Source organism: Hemibagrus wyckioides, linkage group LG10 (assembly GCF_019097595.1).
Source record: "Hemibagrus wyckioides isolate EC202008001 linkage group LG10, SWU_Hwy_1.0, whole genome shotgun sequence".
Taxonomy (NCBI): domain Eukaryota; kingdom Metazoa; phylum Chordata; class Actinopteri; order Siluriformes; family Bagridae; genus Hemibagrus; species Hemibagrus wyckioides.
The window spans coordinates 1,286,496-1,308,666 of NC_080719.1; the positions used below are offsets into that span (position 1 = coordinate 1,286,496).

General features: G+C 43.6%; 3 protein-coding genes across 5 annotated transcripts in view; all 3 read left to right on the forward strand.

Moving 5' to 3' along the window:
• Window positions 1–135: 135 nt before the first annotated feature.
• LOC131360639 (MAP7 domain-containing protein 1) lies at window positions 136–3,666 on the forward strand (the record flags this gene model as incomplete). The annotated part of the gene is made up of 3 exons (XM_058401274.1): window positions 136–532; window positions 1,378–1,860; window positions 2,275–3,666. Coding segments are annotated over 3 exons (1,275 nt in total), but the record flags the coding sequence as incomplete, so codon positions are not given.
• Window positions 3,667–4,869: 1,203 nt separating this feature from the next.
• Window positions 4,870–15,671, forward strand: vrk3 (VRK serine/threonine kinase 3). The gene is made up of 15 exons (XM_058400151.1): window positions 4,870–5,310; window positions 5,779–5,814; window positions 6,407–6,550; window positions 6,635–6,742; window positions 6,850–6,984; window positions 7,342–7,397; window positions 7,510–7,576; window positions 8,650–8,731; window positions 8,816–8,918; window positions 9,091–9,183; window positions 9,409–9,541; window positions 9,781–9,904; window positions 11,017–11,075; window positions 11,188–11,323; window positions 15,334–15,671. The coding sequence occupies exons 1-15, from the start codon at window positions 5,115–5,117 to the stop codon at window positions 15,335–15,337; spliced, it is 1,476 nt and encodes a 491-aa protein (XP_058256134.1). The 5' UTR covers window positions 4,870–5,114; the 3' UTR covers window positions 15,338–15,671.
• Window positions 15,672–19,000: 3,329 nt separating this feature from the next.
• Window positions 19,001–22,171, forward strand: part of acd (ACD shelterin complex subunit and telomerase recruitment factor) — a 30,947-nt gene continuing 27,776 nt past the window's right edge. The window contains exons 1-2 of one of the 3 annotated variants that reach the window (XM_058400641.1): window positions 19,001–19,272; window positions 20,065–20,186. In XM_058400641.1, the coding sequence (XP_058256624.1) occupies window positions 19,165–19,272; window positions 20,065–20,186 (230 nt within the window). In that variant the 5' untranslated portion in view covers window positions 19,001–19,164. Of the gene's footprint in view, window positions 19,273–20,064; window positions 20,187–21,826; window positions 22,143–22,171 lie in introns of those variants that run through there. The other 2 variants (XM_058400640.1, XM_058400642.1) reach the window with 2 other exon arrangements.

Consider the following 22,171-nt stretch of genomic DNA (forward strand, 5'->3'; position numbering starts at 1 on the left):
GTCGCAGAGTGATGATGAAATCCCTGTAACGTAGTGTATTATGAAATAGGGTGAGTAGGATCGGTTTCACAGATCCCGGGTTTTTTAAAGTTATTTTGTACAACTTTACAGTCATGCTCTCATTGGTGAAATGGTGTGATTTCCGACACACACTCTAATTTCATATTTCCCCGCGGCCATCTTTGCGTAACAGATCAAAAAAAAAACAAAAAAAAAAACGTGCGGCGCTGCAGAGAGACCGCCGGCCCTGTAGGGGGCAGTGCAGAGAGCGTGGCGGTCAGGGCGCTCCAGAACAAAACCAACTCTCAAATGGCGGCACGAAAACGAAGCATAGTGTGGTCATTTTTCCAAGCCGAGGACGAGAAAAGAGTATTATGTCTCCTTTGTATGAAAACGGTTTTATATTTCGGTCACACGACCAACATGCTTCGCCATCTACGAGCGAAACATCCGAATGATTTCTCCGCCTTGGACAAGAGAAAATCCACAGCGGGAAAAAGCGCATCCAACCATAATAACGGCTGTGTAGAAGGTCTGGACTGCTGCTGTTTATTTACTGCTCTTTATGGCTCACTCTCGGGCTTATTTCTGTCTATTCTCAAACTTAATCCCAGTATAAACAGCGTGCTCGTTTTATATAAAGTCTCCGTGAGGTTAGCTAGGCTAGCTACTACTTGGTACCACCATTATCGTAATCTGCTTTAAAAAGGGCTGCACTGATTCAGTTCAAATAACAAAAGATAAGATAAAAAAATCCAGTCACGAAACATGTTTGGAGTAAACGCAGAGTGAAAGAGCTTTGAAGCAGTTCATTCAGGAGTTTATAGATTTTTGCGCGCGCGCTAGCCTGGCTAATTAGCTAGCAGGCTAATCTCAGCAGAATGTTCTTTCTTCTCGTCCTGCCATCTTTTTTTTTTCAGGCGCCATTTTTCGCCCCTGTGTGTTTTCTCACACTTACCGTCAGGACAGATAAAAACATTAAAATGTAATGTTTAAGTCTCAGTAAACATCTCGATATACACCGCGTCCTAATCCGGCGCCAGTGTCACGCGCGACTCTGTTCACTTCCACTAAAATGAATCACTCATTTTGAACTCGGTGTAATGGATCGAGCGAATCGGTTCTCTAAACCGACCGAATCGAAATGTTTCGAATCGAATCGACTGTCTTAGGGAGGAAGAGGTCCTGCGTTACTGACAAAAACACACGACTCATTTTCACTCATGATCCATAGCGCTGTGTCTCTATCATTATTATTATTTTGATTATTAATTTAAATAATTTTTAATTTTTTTTTTTTTTAAATTAATTTAAATAATCTTTTTTTTTCCTCCATGACTGACTTTTGGTTTTCTTTTTACGTCTCCGTCTTTACAGTGACCGTCATGATGGACGAGCAGCAAGTAGAAGTCCCGGCCGAGGTGGGAGACGCAGAGATGGACGGGGCAATCCGAGGAATCCTGTGCGCCGCCGCGGGAGAAGCGGCGACGGAAGGAGAGACGTCCGGGTGCGAGGGTGAGGGCAGGGGGGCTCAAGAGGGCAGCCCTGCACCCGCCCAAACCCCGACCTCGCGCAAATGGAGCGCAGTGTGGGTTCACTACCGCAAAGTGGACCAGGAGAAGAAGGCTCTGTGTTTGTTGTGCATGGAGAAGATCCAGCACCAGAGCAGCACCAGCAACCTCATCAGACACCTGCAGAACAAGCACCCTGCCGAGTATGCTCAGCTGGAGGAGCATTCACAGAAACGACCCCCAAAACGCAAAAGCGAGGATCCCGATTACGTCCCTGCGACCTCGCCCAAATCCCGTGCCATGCCAGCCGGCCGCCTCGTCCCGTCTCCGCTCGGCAGCGGTCTCACGGGTACTGATCTCCTCCACTTCTTTCACTCAGAAATTAATTAATTACTTTTTACTTGTCCTTAAGAAATGGATTACTTATTTATTTATTTCAGTTTTCCATTGCTCAAACTTACTAATCAACTCAAATTTCAGTATTTTTTATAAATCATTGTTGTTGTTTTACTATTTTTTACGTATTTTATTATTATAAAGGTATGAATAATTTGTTAAAATATAATAATTGTTAATTTCTTTAGTTTATTATTCTATATTAATTTAATTCAGTTATAAATTTACAGTATAATTTTATCATTAATAACCTTTACTTTTGCATTATTGTGGTGTTTTTCCCCCCAACATTTTCCTCTCTCCTCTTTTCCCCTGCAGTGAAGTTTATAATTGATTTATATTTTTGCCGTCTGTCTCTGTCTGTCAGTGGTGGACTGGAGTGATGGACGGAGGATCCTGGAGCGCGAGCGGGAGCTGACCGAGGCGCTGCGGCGTGTGCAGCAGGAAGAGGGACGGAGTCTGCAGCAGCAGAGGGATTTAATGCAGCAGATCAGAGAGCTGGATGCGGAGCGGCGGGTGCTCCAGAACCAGAAACGCGAGCAGGAGGACGAACATCACAGACTGAAGAGGGAAAAGGAGGAGCTGGAAACCATCAGGATGGAGCTCCAGAAAGAAAAGGAAGAACTCCATAAGGAGAGGGAGGAGCTGTTTAAGGCCAAGGAGGAGTTTCGGAAAGAGAGGGAGGAGCTGGAGAGGCAAAGACAGGAAATGCATAGAGAGGGACACATACAGGGCCAAGTGTCCGAGTTTTACAACTGTTGATTCGTCTTAATGCTTCACTGTTCTAGCAAGTTCTTTCCGGTTCTTTGTAATTTTTAAAATGTTTAGTGAACGTAGCTGACAGGTTTCTTCATTACTTTGCCTTTTCTCCTCTCTGGACGTATTCCATGTTGAGACAGGATGATGATGATGAGGGAGGACATTTTCCTGTAAACGATGCTTTTCACTGTGTAATTTTTAACATTGTAAGTTCTGCAGAACTCAATACAACACTCTCACACACTCCTGTCACCGAGCCGTCCTTTTCTAATCGCCTCAGTGTGTCCAGCGTGTTACCGGCTGAACCCGGACGGCAGCCTGTCCGTCGTGCTCTACAAAGTATTGGCATCCCTACCCTATCCATCGGTGGACCAGAAGATATGAGACAGCAGCAGTGTTACTGTGGAGAGTTTTCTTGTTTTGTTTTGTACTGAACCGTTTGTTTGGTAATGTTATGAGCTTCCATGACCGTTCCATGACCCCACCTTTCAGAAAAACAGCATATTTGAGATGTAGTCAGCTAAACCTGAGATTAGATATCCCTAGAAAGATCGTAATTAGTGACTTGTATTTCCTGAATATTGTTACACCTGGATTTATTATTATTATTATTTTTTTTTTTTTTTATCCACTTAGGGGTTTTTTTGTCCCACAGACTAGCCAGGGTTTTTTTTTTTTATATCCATCTTTGGTTCATTTTATAAATGAAATATATATCAAGGTTTTTATAAGTTGACTGACGGACATACTAAATCACTCTGATGTAGGACAAATGTTTCTTGTTCATAATGTGCATCATGCATAAAATATCCAACTGTTCAAGCGTACAGTTGTATTTTTCAAAGGCAGAAGAAATGAATTATAATTATTATAATGGGGGGGAAAAAAATCAGCTTGGCCCTGGTACCATGAAACTTTAAGTCCTGTTCCTACAAAGCTGAACTCCGTGCATGTCGAGTTTCATCTTCATTCCTGATTAAATAAAAACATTTCAGAAACACTCTTATTGCATAAATCATTAAATACCAACAAACTCTCAGCTTAATGAACAGTTTTTCTTTTAAATAAAGGCCACATGAGCCTTACAGTTGAAGAGTTAGGGTTGAGTTTAAATAAATGAATTTATAGATATATAGCCATTTAAACGTACTCATTTAGTTTAATTAAATTTCTAAAAATAAATATCTTCATTGCGCATGCTTAAAGCTTCAATCAAGCTGCGTGCCCCAGACTCAGTCCTCGCCACTGCGCATGCGCGAACGTCCGCACGAACGACCCAGACATAGACTTTACGAAACTAACATTTTATTATTCTTTAAACAAACTGTTCACTGTAACATAGTATATATTTTTCACATCTTAAGTCTGAAGACGCATACATCTGGTACAAAAAGTGTTTGTTAACTGTAAACAAACACACCTTTGACTGTCCTCGTGACTGTATAATCTGAAAGGTTTTGTGAATGGTTCTGTATGGTTAATATCACTCTGCTGACAGAAAAAAAATAAAGAGCTAAAGCAACATTAAAAGTCGTTAAAAACAACGTTTGTGTCTTTGCCTAGTTGTTTTCTCCTAACAAGTGTGAGTGTAGTGATGTTCAGTGGTGATTAAGAGCCCCCTAGTGGTCACTAAGGCGCAGCGCACTGTACGATACTGATCCTTCTGGGTTGCCATAAAGACATAAAGCTCATAACTTTATTTAAAGAAATAAAGTTTCGAAATGTCTCTTAAAATGCATCAAAATGATGTTCGATTATATCTCCAGATCCAGTGATTATAGCTTTGTTTGTGCAGGAGCTCGCGGACGCTCGCGTTCAGCGTTATTACCGCTATGTGTCTAATAGACACGCACGAGAATACTACCTGATTCTCCAGTAACCATGTTTTCATGAAGAGCTGCTGCTTGAACACATCGCGCACGTGAATTCTTTGTGTGAATGCATATGTTTCTTCTGACTGAAGTTTACAGTATTTTTTTGCCCTGAATGCTTACACTTATTCTGTTGAAAATTGCAGAAATAAATTGGACAGCATTATCCGCTGTGTGTGTGTGTACTCATCCTTTAAACGAGCATATATTGCATGAGTACTGGTCGATCAAATGTGAAGAGAAGTGGACTGTCTAAATCCACAAAATGTGTCTTTTTTTAAATTCCGCGCGCGCACAGCTTGTTTGTCCACGCGCGCAGTTGTCGAGTCACGTGACACCGTGCAACGAAAACGCATTCAAAATGGCTGGAGGTTGACTTCTCATAAATAACGACGCTTCGGTTTAAGACCAGATTTCTTCGGATTTGTTTACAGAGCAGACATTTTTCTCATGCTGATGTGGTTCCTTTTAATTCTGACTTAAATCCAGTTGAAGGAAAGTTGACTTTGGAGATATATTTTGACTTAACAAGCGACTGTTTTTGTGAGGGCAGATCCTTCAGAGCTTCAGCTCCATCATGGCTTTCCACTACTGCCCACAGTGCGGCTCTAAACTGCAGCCGGGCTTTAAGTTCTGTCCGTCGTGTGGAGAGAAGCTGCCCTGCCCTGCCCTGTTAGATCTCCCTGAATCCACACACATGGAGTGGTCAGCAGAACCCGAGCCGGAGCCGGTGTTGAAGGTCAGCTCACAGGTCCAGGCTCAGAGCATGACAGGTACACACTCCTGAACTAATTCACTTTATTTTATTTTACTGCGTTGTCATGAGAAGTGCATTCTGTTGTAGAAATTTATCTACACTTCTGTAGAGTGTTTATTACACAGAAGAACTTTAACTGATTGTACTGAAATGTTTATAACGAGGGTCACCCAGGTAGATCTCAGACCCCTGGATGTCCAGTTATACTCTACTGACTGCAGCTGGACTTTACATTGGTCCGAAATTGGAGTCACCTCACAAACGGCTATTAAATAGCAATAAGGGCAAAGGATTAACTCAAAAAACTGACCAGAAAATGATTTTTAATATAACTAATCCTCACAAATTATAGAGCCAGACTCTGATATCTATATTCTAACTCTACTCTACTCTTATCTCTTCTGGGATACGGGTCAGTGTTTTGTGAAGCTTCTGAAGAGCAGCAATAAATAAAAAAATAAAACCTGTTTTTTATTTCTTTCAGATTCTGCAAGGCGTATGGAAAATTCTGATCTGGACTGTAAGTGTCCATCATATTTAAAGTTTAAGGTGGATTTTCTCTCGCAAAAAAGTCACATGTTTTGTGATTGTTGCAGTTAAAACACTTAGACTTGCTGCAGAAGAAACTTATGGACTTTTCTTTTGTGCTTTTTATTTATTTGTTTATTTTTTGGCAGACATATGTAATGACTTTCTGTGATTGCAGTTTGTCATAAATAATAATCAGCCTCAGACCGGATCAGACTCCAGTTTAATTTTATGTAAAAAAACACACACATTTTAAACCTCTGTGATTGTTTGGCTTTCTGTAGACACAAATCGTAGTCGCATGTGGTCACACGTTCCAGCAGGAGCAGAAAACACGACTGAAATCAGACAAAAATGATATGAAAGCAATCGAAAAGCCCAGGTTTTAATTGTGAGCCGGGATTAAACCCAAAACAGATCTGCTTCTGACCAATCAGAATCCAGCAGTGTTGTGCCGCTGCTACACACTCCACCTGTTGTGTCTGACTGATTCAGTCATGATCCTGAAATCCTGCTCATTGTGTAGATTTTCAGATGTATAGATTACAGATTACATTCAGCTTCATGTTGTTCCTTCCCTACAGATGCTTCTGGAGATCCTTCGTCCTCCTTCTCCTCTTCCTCCTCATCAGCACTGATTCGCTCTCCCATCAAACCCCCACTGAGATCCGCCATGAGGAAATCCTGTCCACGTCTGTCCACACCTCCCAAACCTGCAGCAATCAAGGGTGAAAGATCTGAACACACCCATCTTACACTCCTCTGATTAGACTAGAGCCATAAAGTTCTTATCAATTCCTCTGGGATTTCAGATCAGAGCGCGGTCTCGTCTCCACGGAAACGAAAAGCGGCGCTGGAAACCAAAGAAGAGGAAGTGCACACGGCTGTGACATGTCAGTCTCCTCAGACTCCGCCCTCAGGTGAGCCGCTGGGGGAAGTACTGAGAGGTAGACGGATAAACGTTTTCCTTTCTTTAAAGCCTGTATTTAATCTTTAAAAAGTAAATAATCCTGTCTCGGTTTTAAAGGCAAAGTGAAGCGGACGAAGCGAGCGAGTGCCGTGGAGCCTGTGCAGGAAGGACTGGTGTTATGTGACCAGTCAGGAAAGAAGTGGACGCTCGGGAAGCTGTTGAGTCAGACGGACGTGGAGCTGATGTATGAAGGTGCGGTCAGTCGTCACCTCAATGATTTCACTTCATTCAGAACGCTGAGCAGGTATTAAAGCGGCAGTGTGTAAAGGATTAGAGCGGCAAACAAGGAGCTTGTGCAGACAACATGGCAGATCTCACGATGCAGATTCCAGAGCGATGTCACTGAAATATCAAACATAAAAATGTAGAGGATTTGATACATAAGGAAAAGGAGCGAGGGGGAGGAGTCTGTTTCCACATGTGGGAGGAGTCCTGTGGAGAGCTGTAAAGGATGATGTTATATTAGGTTTGAGAACAGTACTAGGTGAAGAGCGACTTGTAAAAGTGTGTGATGTTACATACTGTGTGTGTGTGTGTGTGCACGCGCAGTGCAACAGGCTGGTGTACGGAGCTCATCTAATGAAATGAAACACATAATGAGATTGGTAAGAACAAACACACATTTTGTGTATTTTATATGGGTGTGTATGTATTTATTGGTTTATTTTTACATTGTGTTTGCATTCTGTGTGTGTGTGTGTGTGTGTTCCTGTTCAGGGTACAAAAGATGGACAGCTGTTTAATGAACAGAATTTTCTCCAAAGAGCTGCCAAACCTGCTGCAGGTCAGTGTGTAAGTTTTGTGGTTGTTGATAAATGCATGCATACACACACACACACACACACACACACACACACACCCCTAGCAGAAACCGTTTGATTTGCTTTCCACAAACATTGATTGTCATAGATGTAAAATATTCTAATAGGTTCTCTTCTGATTTTCCTGTGATGCCTCCTGAAAATCCTTTGGATAGTTACCTTTCATGTAATATACTAGCTAAGGGCTAAATTTCCATTATTTACAGTTTAATGAATAATAAGGCATCTTCCTCCTTAGATAACATTAAGAGAGCTTGGGAGGAAGACCTTGGTGGACCACTTTCTGATGACATTTGGAACTGTGTTCTTAGGCAGGTCCATTCCTCGTCTACACGGCCCCTCACTCTCATTCAGTAGTACACAGAGCTCATATATCCAAAGTTAAATTAGCCCAAATGTTTCCTGGTACTAGCTCCTTGTGCAATAGGTGTCCGTGTGCTGAGGGTACTGTAATCCATATGTTCTGGACATGTCCAAAATTAGAGTGTTACTGGCGATTGATATTTAACACCCTCTCTATGATTCTTCAACACAGATCAGAGCCAGAACCTCTACTGGCATTATTTGTTATTTGATTTCAATGCACAGAATCCTTGCCTTTCCCTGTCTGTTGGCTCCCACAGCCCCCACCCCCCCACCCCACATTTTCAGTGGATTAGAGAAATGACGTCTCTACCTTAAAAAGATTAGGTACTCATTCAGAGGATCGGGAAAAAACTTTTTTAGGATGTGGCGCCATTTCATTATGTTGACCATTTTAGATAATTATTATTGAACCCCCCCACCCCCTTTTAATTAATTAATTTTCTTCATTATTATTATTATTATTATTATTTTATTTTTGTTTATTAACAACCTCTGTAATTCTTATCGGATTTAATGGCCAGCCTGAGCGCTGCTCTTGGGTTTTGTGGGTAAGGGCTGGGGGTTTGTTAGTTTTGTAAATGCATATTGAAAATTCAATAAAAATATTAAAATCAAAATATTCTACTAGGTTCTTACTGAAGTAAGTGTGTGTTTGTTTATATGTTTTCAGTGGAGAGATGGATGAAGACCCACAGGTTGAACTTCCTCGGAATTCCATCAAGTGTTGGTTTTGGTCTCCATGAAACATACAGGTGTGTTTGTGTGTGTTAATGTGTGTGTGTGTGTTAATGTTTGTGTGTGTGTTAATGTTTGTGTGTGTGTGTGTCACATTGCAGGTTTTTGATATTTCCTGATATGGGCTGCACGCTGCAGTCACTTCTGGACACACAGACGGCGAGTCTCAGTGAGAGAGAAGTCCTGAAGCTGGCGCTGCGATTAGTACGCTTCTCCTCTTTACTGTCCAGTTGTTTTGGTTTGCCTTCACTCTTCATTTCCTTTTCTTTATGTTTGTTTTAATATCCTTTCATTTTTTTCACCATCATGACTGTAACTACATGCTGACTTTATCTAAAGGAACATATACAATAAGTGTGTGTGTGTGTGTGTGTAGCTGGACGCGCTGGAGTACCTCCATGAAAATGAGTACGCTCATGCAGACCTCCATGCAGGAAACGTCTACATCAGGACAGAGGGAGATTCTCAGGTGAGCTCACTCTTTATCCATCGTCCAGATTCTGCTCTACATGATGAGTTTATTAAATTAAACACTGACCATTTGGTCAGAGCCACTGTTCCAGAGAATTAATTAACACTTACTGACCAGTCAGAGAGCAGAACTCAGCAGCTCTGTGGATTAAACACTTGGGCTGTTGTTCACGTGTGTAATAACTAACGTTCTGACAAATTTTGGTGTGTGTGTGTGTTGTAGGTTTTTCTGTCAGGTTTTGCTCACACATTCCGGTTCTGTCCAGGAGGGAATCATGTGGAATACCGGGAAGGCGGCCGGACGCCACACCAAGGAAACCTTAACTTCATCAGTGTAGATTCACACAAAGGGGCCGGTAATGAACGCACACACTCACGCACACACACTCACGCACACACACTCACGCACACACACTCACGCACACACACTCACACACGCGCACGTACACACACACACACACACCTCTACTTTGCTATCCTACCACCTGATGGGCTTTTATTTGTTTTTGTGTGCCTGTGTGTGTGTCTGTGTTCCCATGTGTGTGGGTCCCTGTCCCTGTGTGTGTGTGTGTGTGTGTGTGTGTGTACTCCACAGGTCCATCTCGGCGCAGTGATCTACAGTCTCTAGGTTTTTGTCTGCTCTTCTGGTTGACCAACACACTGCCCTGGAGTTCCATCATCACTCAGCCAGGCTCAGCTATTTCTGCTCAGAAGGAAAGGTGTATAAAACACACACACACCATCAATAATCCCCTGCTCTCAGTTACTTCATTTAATTACTAATGATTACAGTCCAAATATTCCAAACACCCACAGCTAGACACAGGCACAGGTACACACACACAGCTAGACACCACTGAGTACAATAGTTTACACGACAATACACTAAAACATATTTATTGTTTTTAAAGCCCGTTATTTACGATAATAAACGGTGATGATTTTCACTTGGTCATTTAGTGCGCGCGCGTGTATGTATGCACGTGCTCGTGTGTGTGTGTGTGTGTGCGTGCACGCGCGCGTACTTAACTTCTTTTAATGAGAAGTGTGGACCTGCTTATTCTGCGTAATCTGGTCCCAAGCCGGTTGGCAGGACGACACGCATGTCCAGAGAAGTGTCCAGCTTGTTTTGTATTTTTAGTCTTCCGTTCTTTAGTTCAGCGACTGAATCTGGAGTCAGATAGATTTTTCACACCGCTTGTCTTTTAATTCACTGAACACTTCTCCTGGGGAAAGTAGCGAGAGAAAATTCCCCATCATGTGATCAGATGCACGTGAGTCAGGGGATGGAGGCCTAGTTTTTATTTCGCATTTATTTTAATGTTTCTATAAGTGTTTCTATTCAAAGTTATTATTCTCGTTATTGTTTTATTATAATTATTAAAATTGCATGAATTAATCTTTGAACTTTTTCCTTAAATCATCCTGGTGACCCATTTTTTATGTCTTGACACCCACCTGAGGGTCACAACCCAGGGTTTGAAAACCTGTGCTCTTGTCTACACGTCACTGGGAACTCTTACCTGGAATTCTTCTGTTTTTATCTGGAGAGAAACTGAAAAATAAACATAGATATTATTTCTTTTAAATAAACATTTTTCTGTTTTCAACCCAGTATCCAGGGGGGTACAAACTTTTGCACAGGTACGACTGTATTAATGAAGACTGAAGGTTGTTCTCTCTCTCTCTCTCTCTCTCTCTCTCTCTCTCTCTCTCTCTCTCTATCTCTCTCTCTCTCTCTCTCTCTATCTCTCTCTCTCTCTCTCTCTCTCTCTCTCTCTCTGTGTGTGTGTGTGTGTGTGTGTGTGTGTGTGTGTGTGTGTGAGTACAGGTACATGAACGATGTTCCTGAATTAATGAAACACTGTTTTAAAAAGAAGAAAGTTTCAGGTGAGTGTTTTGATATTATTACGGATTGATGCTTTTAATGGTGTGAGCTAGCGTTTGTTCAGAAAAAGAAATAAATAATTGTGTGTGTGTGTGTGTGTGTGTGTGTGTGTAGGTGCCTTACAGAGTTACCTGTCTCAGGTGATGAGCCTATATTACACAGAGAAGCCCAATTACTCTGAGCTGAAGCTGGGGCTTAACGAGGCTTTAAAGCAGTCAGGTGGATCTCTGAATGAGCCTCTGGCTTTCAGGTACAACCACCACTACACAGCCACCACTACACAGCCACCTCTACACAACCACCACTACACAACCTACACGACCCCCTCTACACAACCTACAATGACCCCCTCTACACAACCTACACGACCCCCTCTACACAACCTACAATGACCACCTCTACACAACCTACACGACCACCACTACACAACCTACACGACCACCCTCTACACAACCTACACGACCACCTCTACACAACCTACACGACCCCCTCTACACAACCTACAATGACCACCTCTACACAACCTACACGACCACCACTACACAACCTACACAACCACCCTCTACACAACCTACACGACCACCACTACACAACCTACACAACCACCCTCTACACAACCTACACAACCACCCTCTACACAACCACCCTCTACACAACCTACACGACCACCACTACACAACCTACACGTCCACCTCTACACAACCACCCTCTACACAACCTACACGACCACCTCTACACAACCTACACGACCACCCTCTACACAACCTACACGACCACCCTCTACACAACCTACACGACCACCCTCTACACAACCTACACGACCACCCTCTACACAACCTACACGACCACCACTACACAACCTACACGACCACCTCTACACAACCACCCTCTACACAACCTACACGACCACCTCTACACAACCACCCTCTACACAACCTACACGACCACCCTCTACACAACCTACACGACCACCACTACACAACCTACACAACCACCCTCTACACAACCTACACGACCACCACTACACAACCTACACGACCACCCTCTACACAACCTACACGACCACCCTCTACACAACCTACACGACCACCCTCTACACAACCTACACGACCACCACTACACAACCTACACGTCCACCTCTACACAACCACCCTCTACACAACCTACACGACCACCTCTACACAACCTACACGACCACCCTCTACACAACCTACACGACCACCCTCTACACAACCTACACGACCACCCTCTACACAACCTACACGACCACCACTACACAACCTACACGTCCACCTCTACACAACCACCCTCTACACAACCTACACGACCACCTCTACACAACCACCCTCTACACAACCTACACGACCACCTTCTACACAACCTACACGACCACCTTCTACACAACCTACACGACCACCTCTACACAACCTACACGACCACCTCTACACAACCTACACAACCACCCTTTACACAACCTACAATGACCACCTCTACACAACCTACACGACCACCACTACACAACCTACACGACCACCTCTACACAACCTACACAACCACTCTCTACACAACCTACACGACCACCTCTACACAACCACCCTCTACACGACCACCTCTACACAACCACCCTCTACACGACCACCTCTACACAACCTACACGACCACCTCTACACAACCACCCTCTACACAACCTACACGACCACCTCTACACAACCACCCTCTACACAACCTACATGACCACCTCTACACAACCTACACGACCACCTCTACACAACCTACACGACCACCTCTACACAACCTACACAACCACCCTTTACACAACCTACACAACCACCCTTTACACAACCACCCTTTACACAACCTACAATGACCACCTCTACACAACCTACACGACCACCTCTACACAACCACCCTCTTCACAACCTACACGACCACCTCTCCACAACCTACACGACCACCCCTACACAACCTACACGACCTCCACTACACAACCTACACAACCACCCTCTTCACAACCTACACGACCACCTCTCCACAACCTACACGACCACCTCTACACAACCTACACGACCACCACTACACAACCTACACAACCACCCTCTACACAACCTACACGACCACCACTACACGACCACCTCTACACAACCTACACGACCACCTCTACACAACCACCCTCTACACAACCTACACAACCACCTCTACACAACCACCCTCTACACAACCTACACGACCACCACTACACAACCTACACGACCACCCTCTACACAACCTACACGACCACCTCTACACAACCTACACGACCACCCTCTACACAACCTACACGACCACCCTCTACACGACCACCTCTACACAACCTACACAACCTACACGACCACCCTCTACACAACCACCCTCTACACAACCTACACAACCACCCTCTACACAACCTACACGACCACCACTACACAACCTACACGACCACCACTACACAACCTACACAACCACCTCTACACAACCACCCTCTACACAACCTACACGACCACCACTACACAACCTACACGACCACCACTACACAACCTACACGACCACCTCTACACAACCACCCTCTACACAACCTACACAACCACCTCTACACAACCACCCTCTACACAACCTACACGACCACCTCTACACAACCTACACGACCACCACTACACAACCTACACGACCACCCCTACACGACCACCCCTACACAACCTACACGACCACCTCTACACAACCACCCTCTACACAACCTACACAACCACCTCTACACAACCACCCTCTACACAACCTACACGACCACCTCTACACAACCTACACGACCACCCTCTACACAACCTACACGACCACCTCTACACAACCTACACGACCACCACTACACAACCTACACAACCACCCTCTACACAACCTACACGACCACCTCTACACAACCACCCTCTACACAACCTACACGACCACCTCTACACAACCTACACAACCACCCTCTACACAACCTACACGACCACCTCTACACAACCTACACGACCACCTCTACACAACCACCTCTACACAACCACCCTCTACACAACCTACACAACCACCTCTACACAACCACCCTCTACACAACCTACACAACCACCCTCTACACAACCTACACGACCACAACCTACACGACCACCTCTACACAACCATCCTCTACACAACCTACACAACCACCCTCTACACAACCTACACAACCACCCTCTACACAACCTACACGACCACCTCTACACAACCACCCTCTACACAACCTACACAACCACCCTCTACACAACCTACACGACCACCCTCTACACAACCTACACAACCACCCTCTACACAACCTACACAACCACCCTCTACACAACCTACACGACCACCTCTACACAACCACCCTCTACACAACCTACACGACCACCTCTACACAACCACCCTCTACACAACCTACACGACCACCACTACACAACCACCCTCTACACAACCTACACGACCACCTCTACACAACCACCCTCTACACAACCTACACGACCACCTCTACACAACCACCCTCTACACAACCTACACGACCACCTCTACACAACCACCCTCTACACAACCTACACGACCACCTCTACACAACCTACACGACCACCCTCTACACAACCTACACGACCACCTCTACACAACCTACACGACCACCTCTACACAACCACCCTCTACACAACCTACACGACCACCCTCTACACAACCTACACGACCACCCTCTACACAACCTACACGACCACCTCTACACAACCACCCTCTACACAACCTACACGACCACCTTCTACACAACCTACACGACCACCCTCTACACAACCTACACGACCACCCTCTACACAACCTACACGACCACCTCTACACAACCTACACGACCACCTCTACACAACCTACACGACCACCTCTACACAACCTACACGACCACCTCTACACAACCACCCTCTACACAACCTACACGACCACCTCTACACAACCACCCTCTACACAACCTACACGACCACCTCTACACAACCTACACGACCACCTCTACACAACCTACACGACCACCTCTACACAACCACCCTCTACACAACCTACACGACCACCTCTACACAACCTACACGACCACCCTCTACACAACCTACACGACCACCCTCTACAAGACTACCACTACACACAGATCACACACACATCCCTACAGTGTAGAATAATCTGTAATCATGAATACAGGTGATTTTTTTTTTTTTTTTTTCCCTCCCTTTCCCCCAGGTGAAGAAAACAGAGTGAGAAGAGGTGACTCCAGAGGTGACTCCAGAGGTGACCCCAGAGGTGACCCCAGACTGCCTTGAGTTTTATAATAAATCATTTGCTTTTAGAGGAAACGGGATTGTTCTCACGACGTGTTCAGGGTGTGTGTGTGTGTGAAACATTTTAAACCACAGGACTGTCACTGTGGATTGATTTTGATGTTGGAGCCATCGACACTGGTTCAGAAACGGACATCACTGGTGGTGTTAATGGTGTTAAAGGTTTTGATAGTTTTATTTTTAATAGTAGTTATTAATCATTGTTAAGTGTGTGCATTTGACAATAAACCATTTTATTTAAAGTTCTGCTGTTTTAATCTGGGTTATCTATCTGTCTGTCTATCTATCCATCTGTCTGTCTATCCATCTGTCCTTATATATGTCTGTCTGTCTGTCTATCTTGTAAGGTTTCTACCTCATGTTGTCTCTGGGTTTTTTTTCCTCATCTCAGTTACACTATATTGGCAAAAGTTTTGGGACACCTCTCCAAATCACCTTGGCATGCAGACTGCTCCTATACACATTAGTGAAAGAATGGGTCACTCTCAGGATCTCAGTGAATTCAGGTGTGGTACTGTGATAGGTTTCCAGATGTACAATAAGTCCACTCATGAAATTGCCTCACTACTAAATATTCCACGCTCAACTATTAGTGGTGTTATAACAAAGTGGAAGCAACTGGGAACAACAGCAACTCAGCTACGAAGTGGTAGACCACGTAAAATCACAGAGAGGGGTCAGCGCATGCTGAGGATCACACTGCACAGAAGTCTCCAACTTTCTGCAGTCAGTAGCTACAGACCTCCATGGGGTCTTCAGAGCAAGAACAGTGAGTAAAGAGCTTCATGGAATGAGTTCTCATGGCCAAAGAGCTGCGTCCAAGCATTATATCACTAAGTGCAATACAAAGCACCAGATGCAGTGGTGTAAAGCTGACCACCACTGGATTCAATTTTTTTTTTTTTTTTCCAATTTTATTTGTATAGTGCTTTTAACAAAGAGCGTTGTCTCAAAGCAGCTTTACATGAGAAACGACATAAGAAAACAACAAACATATAACCAGACAGACAGACAGTCCTAGATGTTATCCCAAGTGAGCAAGCCTGAGGCGACTGTGGCAAGGAAAAACTCCCTTAAATGGTAAGAGGAAGAAACCTTGAGAGGAACCAGACTCAAAAGGGAACCCATCCTCATTTGGGTGACAATTGTGTGATGCAGATACAGCATGTGTATAGTGTTATGTAAATCAATAAGGAGGTTGTTGTCCACAGCGCTGCTTGAATATCCCAATCCTCACAAGCAGAACCCGGCTGGAGCTGGTCCATCTCCGGATGCCACTGGAGCACAGTCTCTGTATGCCTCGGGGTGGGTAGAAGGAGGGAAACAATGGAACAGCATTAGCGTAGCTGCTGTTCATAATATTAGCAGCACTAGATGATAATGTGTATTTAATCAGATGTACTGGAGCACAAGGTTATGGGATGCTAGATGTATGTCAGGATAAAGAGATAAGTCTTTAGTCTATATTTAAACTGGGAGACTGTGTCTGAGCCCCGAACACTGTCAGGAAGACTATTCCAAAGTTTAGGAGCTAAATACGAAAACGCTCTACCCCCTTTTGTGGACTTTGATATTCTGGGAACTACTAGAAGTCCGGAGTTTTGTGATCTTAAAGAGCGTGGTGGATTGTAACGTGTTAGAAGACTGGAGAGATAGGTGGGAGCTAAACCAATTAGAGCCTTGTACGTGAGTAGAGCTAATTTATAGTCAATTCTAAGTTTAACAGGTAGCCAGTGCAGGGATGATAATATTGGGGTTATATGATCATATTCTCTTGATCTGGTAAGAACTCTGGCGGCTGCATTCTGGACTGACTGTAGCTTGTTTATTGAAGATGCAGGACAAACACCTAGTAATGCATTACAATAGTCCAGTCTGGAGGTCAGGAATGCATGAACTAACTTTTCTGCATGAGATACAAATAAAATGTTCCTAAGCTTGGCGATATTTCTAAGATGGAAGAAGGCTGTTTTTGTGATATTGGAAATATGATTTTCAAAGGATAAGTTGCTGTCTAATATTACACCCAGGTCTTTCACTGTTGAGCTAGTAGTAACAGTGCATCCTTCTAGGTGCAAGCTGAATTGCGAGAGCTTCTGTGTACTGGTTTTTGGGCCAATAAGTAATATCTCTGTCTTGTCAGAATTTAATAATAGGAAATTATCGGTCATCCAATCTCTAATATCTTTGACACACTCAGTTAGTCTAGACAAATTAGATATTTCATCTGGTTTTGATGAGATATATAACTGGGTATCATCGGCATAACAATGGAAACTAATCCTATGCCTTCTAATGATGTTACCCAATGGAAGCATGTAAACTGAGAAAAGCAGAGGTCCTAAAACTGACCCTTGTGGGACCCCGTATTTCACTGGTACTACACTGGACAGTTCTCCATTTAAATCTACAAAGTGGTATGGATCAGACCGGTAGGATCTAAACCATTTTAATGCCTGTCCCTGCATACCTGTGATTTTGTAAGCGATCGATGAGGATATTATGATCTATAGTGTGGAATGCAGCACTAAGATCAAGCAGGACTAAAATGGAGATGCAGCCTTGGTCCGAAGCTAAAAGCAAGTCATCTGTGATTTTAACTAGTGCAGTTTCTGTGCTATAATGGGGCCTGAAAGCTGACAGAAATTCTTCAAGGATATTGTTTTCCTGTAGAAAGGAGCATAATTGAGCTAACACCTTTTCTAATATTTTAGATATAAACGGAAGGTTTGAAATCGGTCTGTAATTTGATATTACATCAGGGTCTAGTTTCGGTTTCTTAAGAAGAGGCTTAATAACTGCTAACTTAAGAGATTTTGGGACATGACCTAGAAATTATGAAGAGTTAATAATATTAAGAAGAGGCTCTCCAGCTGCATGTATCACTTCTTTCAGCAGTCTAGTTGGAATTGGATTCTAGAGCAGTGGAGATGTGTTCTCTGGAGTGACCAATCACGCTTCTCTGTCTGGCCATCTGATGGACAAGTCTGGGTTTGGCGTTTACCGGGAGAACAGTACTTACCTGACCACATTGTGCCAAGTGTAGGGGGGGGTTATGGTATGGGGTAGTTTTTCAGGGGTTGGGCTCGGCCCCTTAGTTCCAGTGAAAGGAACTCTTAATGCTTCAGCTTCATACCAAGACATTTTGGAGAATTTCATGCTCCCAACTTTGTGGGAACAGTTTGGGGATGACCCCTTCCTGTTCCAACATGACTGCACACCAGTGACCAAAGCAAGGTCCATAAAGACATGGATAAGTGAGTTTGGTGTGGAGGAGCTGCACTGGCCTGCACAGAGACCAAAGTATAATCACTGTCTAGTCAATCTGTTTTGCTGTATAAAGTATTTGCCAAGTATTTTGCCTTTCCCATTAATGGACAGAGCACAGCAAGAGCACTGAGTAAGCTCTAGAAATGTTAGGATGTTTTAAACACTGCACAGTGACCTGTTTCACCGGAAATGTTCCTCAAGAGGGCAGCAGAGACGCGCGCATGACTTCACACCCACCCCGGAACTTAAAACTCTTAGACGTGTTTCTACACGGAGCGAAAACACGAGCGCAGCGTTCAAGCGAGCCGCCAATTCAACTGTCTGGTTTTGAGAGAGAACTGGTGTATCGTGTGAGCTGTTACATTGAGAAACGAGAATAAAAATACCCATAAACAGTTTTTAAACATGTAACTGTGAAGTAAATACACGTCCAGAAAGGAATTTTAAGCGTGTTTATGCTGTAATGCGGCGCTGCAGGACTGAGAGTGACCCGGAGCCGTGGATCGAGCAGCTGGTTCTAAACCGCGGTGAAGGGCAGAGAGCCACGAGCGTCCGAGCTCATGTAGTCGGGGTGAGACTCCTGATATAATGCTTTTAAATGGAAGAAATTCATCAGACATGTGGCATAAAGCTGGCTAAATGAGGCTGCTGTCTGTGTGTACACGATAAAGTGTATACTCGGTAAACAAACAGCTAGAGAGCCTGGATCTTAAAACTACCATGAGCCGTATACTACCAGGGTTGCCAGATTGGAAGATTTCCAACACAACTCCAGCTTAAACCCCGCCCATTTCAACTCTGTCTATCTTTCTATCTACATACCTATCTATCTGTCTATCTATCTATCTACATCTGTCTGTCTCTCATCATTTGCATGGTTTTATAAATTACATTTCAGTCATGCATGTGATTTCTTTCTTTCTTTCTTTCTTTCTTTCTTTCTTTCTTTCAAGATGTTCATTGCTGAGTCAAAATCACTTAAATCAAATGTAAAAGCCTTGGTTTATTTAAATATGCATTATGTTTATCGATAGCACGGAATCATAAGACTGTTGGAACGTTTCAAGGAGCGTGGCCAAGGGGGAAGTTCCAGAGCAACTTGGGGGCGGGGCTAAAACAGTGTGTAGTAGTTGTAGTGAAAACTACAGAATGTGAGACATTTTCAGAGCATTTTAAGCTACAAATGTGTGTGTAAATCTAAAAGGCATGATAAATATTTATTTTTTTAAAATAATCTGGAATATAATGGCTCACTGAGGTGGCAGGTTTTCCCCATGTGCCATGCCCTGATAAATAGTCTTAAATGGAGAGTATATGTGTACTGTGTCTCTGTCTAATTGTGTGTGTGTGTGTGTGTGTGTAGGTGAGTGACTTGACCGAGTCTCAGTGCACGGATGCGAGCGATGCCTGCATGCTGTTCTTGTCTGATGGGACCGTGTTCATCCCCGCGGTGCTCAGCGCCGCCGCCTGGGAGCACATGCAGGAGTGAGTACAACACACAACTTATTAACTACGTGTTATGACACCAGCCACTAAACACCTGAGCCCTAGCCTAATTTTACACCATCATCAACATCAGCAGCAGCTTATTGTGTTAAATCAGCCTGAACCTGTCGATCCAAAACACAGTTAAAAACCTGAATTTAACAAAAGCTCCACACCCTGAGGCAGCGCTATCTTCTACTCAGTTCACTCCAGGAGCATTTTTACCACAAAACAATATAGAAAAGAGATGTCTCTGTTTTTCAGACAGATACACAGACATATAAACATGTGTTTCGATTTCAGGACAGTTAAAAACATAAGAGTTATACAAATATCTAAGGTTCAGAAGTGAATAATAATTAGTTTACTTGATAGAAATGTAAGCTTTATTGTATTTAACATTGTAAAAATGTTCCTTATTTTAGGAATTATTTTGTATAGAACATTAACGGAATTGTTCTAAAACTGTAGCTTATTCATTCAAGTCAGTGGTGGATTATTTATTTATTTATTTATTTATTTAAAAGATGTAGGGGTACACAGTGTAATACTTTATTAATATTAAAAGTAAATCTTATCTATATTTATTTATTCTCTATCAATTTTTCTTAACATTTTCAGGATTTTGCCTTAATAATTCACATTTTACTATCTATTAGTTTATTTAATGGGTATTGGTGGTGTGTGTATATATTTATATATATACACACACACTATATACATATATACATATATATATACATATATATATATATATATATATATATATATATATATATATATATATATATATATATATATATATACACTATATTGCCAAAAGTATTCGCTCACCTGCCTTGACTCGCATATGAACTTAAGTGACATCCCATTCCTAATCCATAGGGTTCAATATGACGTCGGTCCATCCTTTGCAGCTATAACAGCTTCAACTCTTCTGGGAAGGCTGTCCACAAGGTTTAGGAGTGTGTTTATGGGAATTTTTGACCATTCTTCCAGAAGCGCATTTGTGAGGTCACACACTGATGTTGGACGAGAAGGCCTGGCTCTCAGTCTCCGCTCTAATTCATCCCAAAGGTGTTCTATGGGGTTGAGGTCAGGACTCTGTGCAGGCCAGTCAAGTTCCTCCACACCAGACTCTGTCATCCATGTCTTTATGGACCTTGCTTTGGTCACTGGTGCACAGTCATGTTGGAAGAGGAAGGGGCCAGCTCCAAACTGTTCCCACAACGTTGGGAGCATGGAATTGTCCAAAATGTCTTGGTATGCTGAAGCATTCAGAGTTCCTTTCACTGGAACTAAGGGGCCAAGCCCAGCTCCTGAAAAACAACCCCACACCATAATCCCCCCTCCACCAAACTTTACACTTGGCACAATGCAGTCAGACAAGTACCGTTCTCCTGGCAACCGCCAAACCCAGACTCGTCCATCAGATTTCCAGATGGAGAAGCGCGATTCGTCACTCCAGAGAACGCGTCTCCACTGCTCTAGAGTCCAGTGACGGCGTGCTTTACACCACTGCATCCGACGCTTTGCATTGCACTTGGTGATGTATGGCTTGGATGCAGCTGCTCGGCCATGGAAACCCATTCCATGAAGCTCTCTGCGCACTGTTCTTGAGCTAATCTGAAGGCCACATGAAGTTTGGAGGTCTGTAGTGATTGACTCTGCAGAAAGTTGGCGACCTCTTCGCACTATGCGCCTCAGCATCCGCTGACCCCGCTCCATCAGTTGACAGTTGACTGTGGAATATTTAGGAGTGAGGAAATTTCACGACTGGATTTGTTGCACAGGTGGCATCCTATCACAGTTCCACGCTGGAATTCACTGAGCTCCTGAGAGCGACCCATTCTTTCGCAAATGTTTGTAAAAACAGTCTGCATGCCTAGGTGCTTGATTTTATACACCTGTGGCCATGGAAGTGATTGGAACACCTGATTCTGATTATTTGGATGGGTGAGCGAATACTTTTGGCAATATAGTGT

Bases quoted from the DNA above. Each gene is read 5' to 3' on its own strand.
- vrk3 (XM_058400151.1), top strand. From the start codon at position 5,115: ATGGCTTTCCACTACTGCCCACAGTGCGGCTCTAAACTGCAGCCGGGC. The intron at 6,985-7,341 runs GTGCGGTCAGTC...GTGCACGCGCAG, and splicing joins CGTGGAGCTGATGTATGAAG to TGCAACAGGCTGGTGTACGG. The intron at 11,076-11,187 runs GTGAGTGTTTTG...GTGTGTGTGTAG, and splicing joins TAAAAAGAAGAAAGTTTCAG to GTGCCTTACAGAGTTACCTG.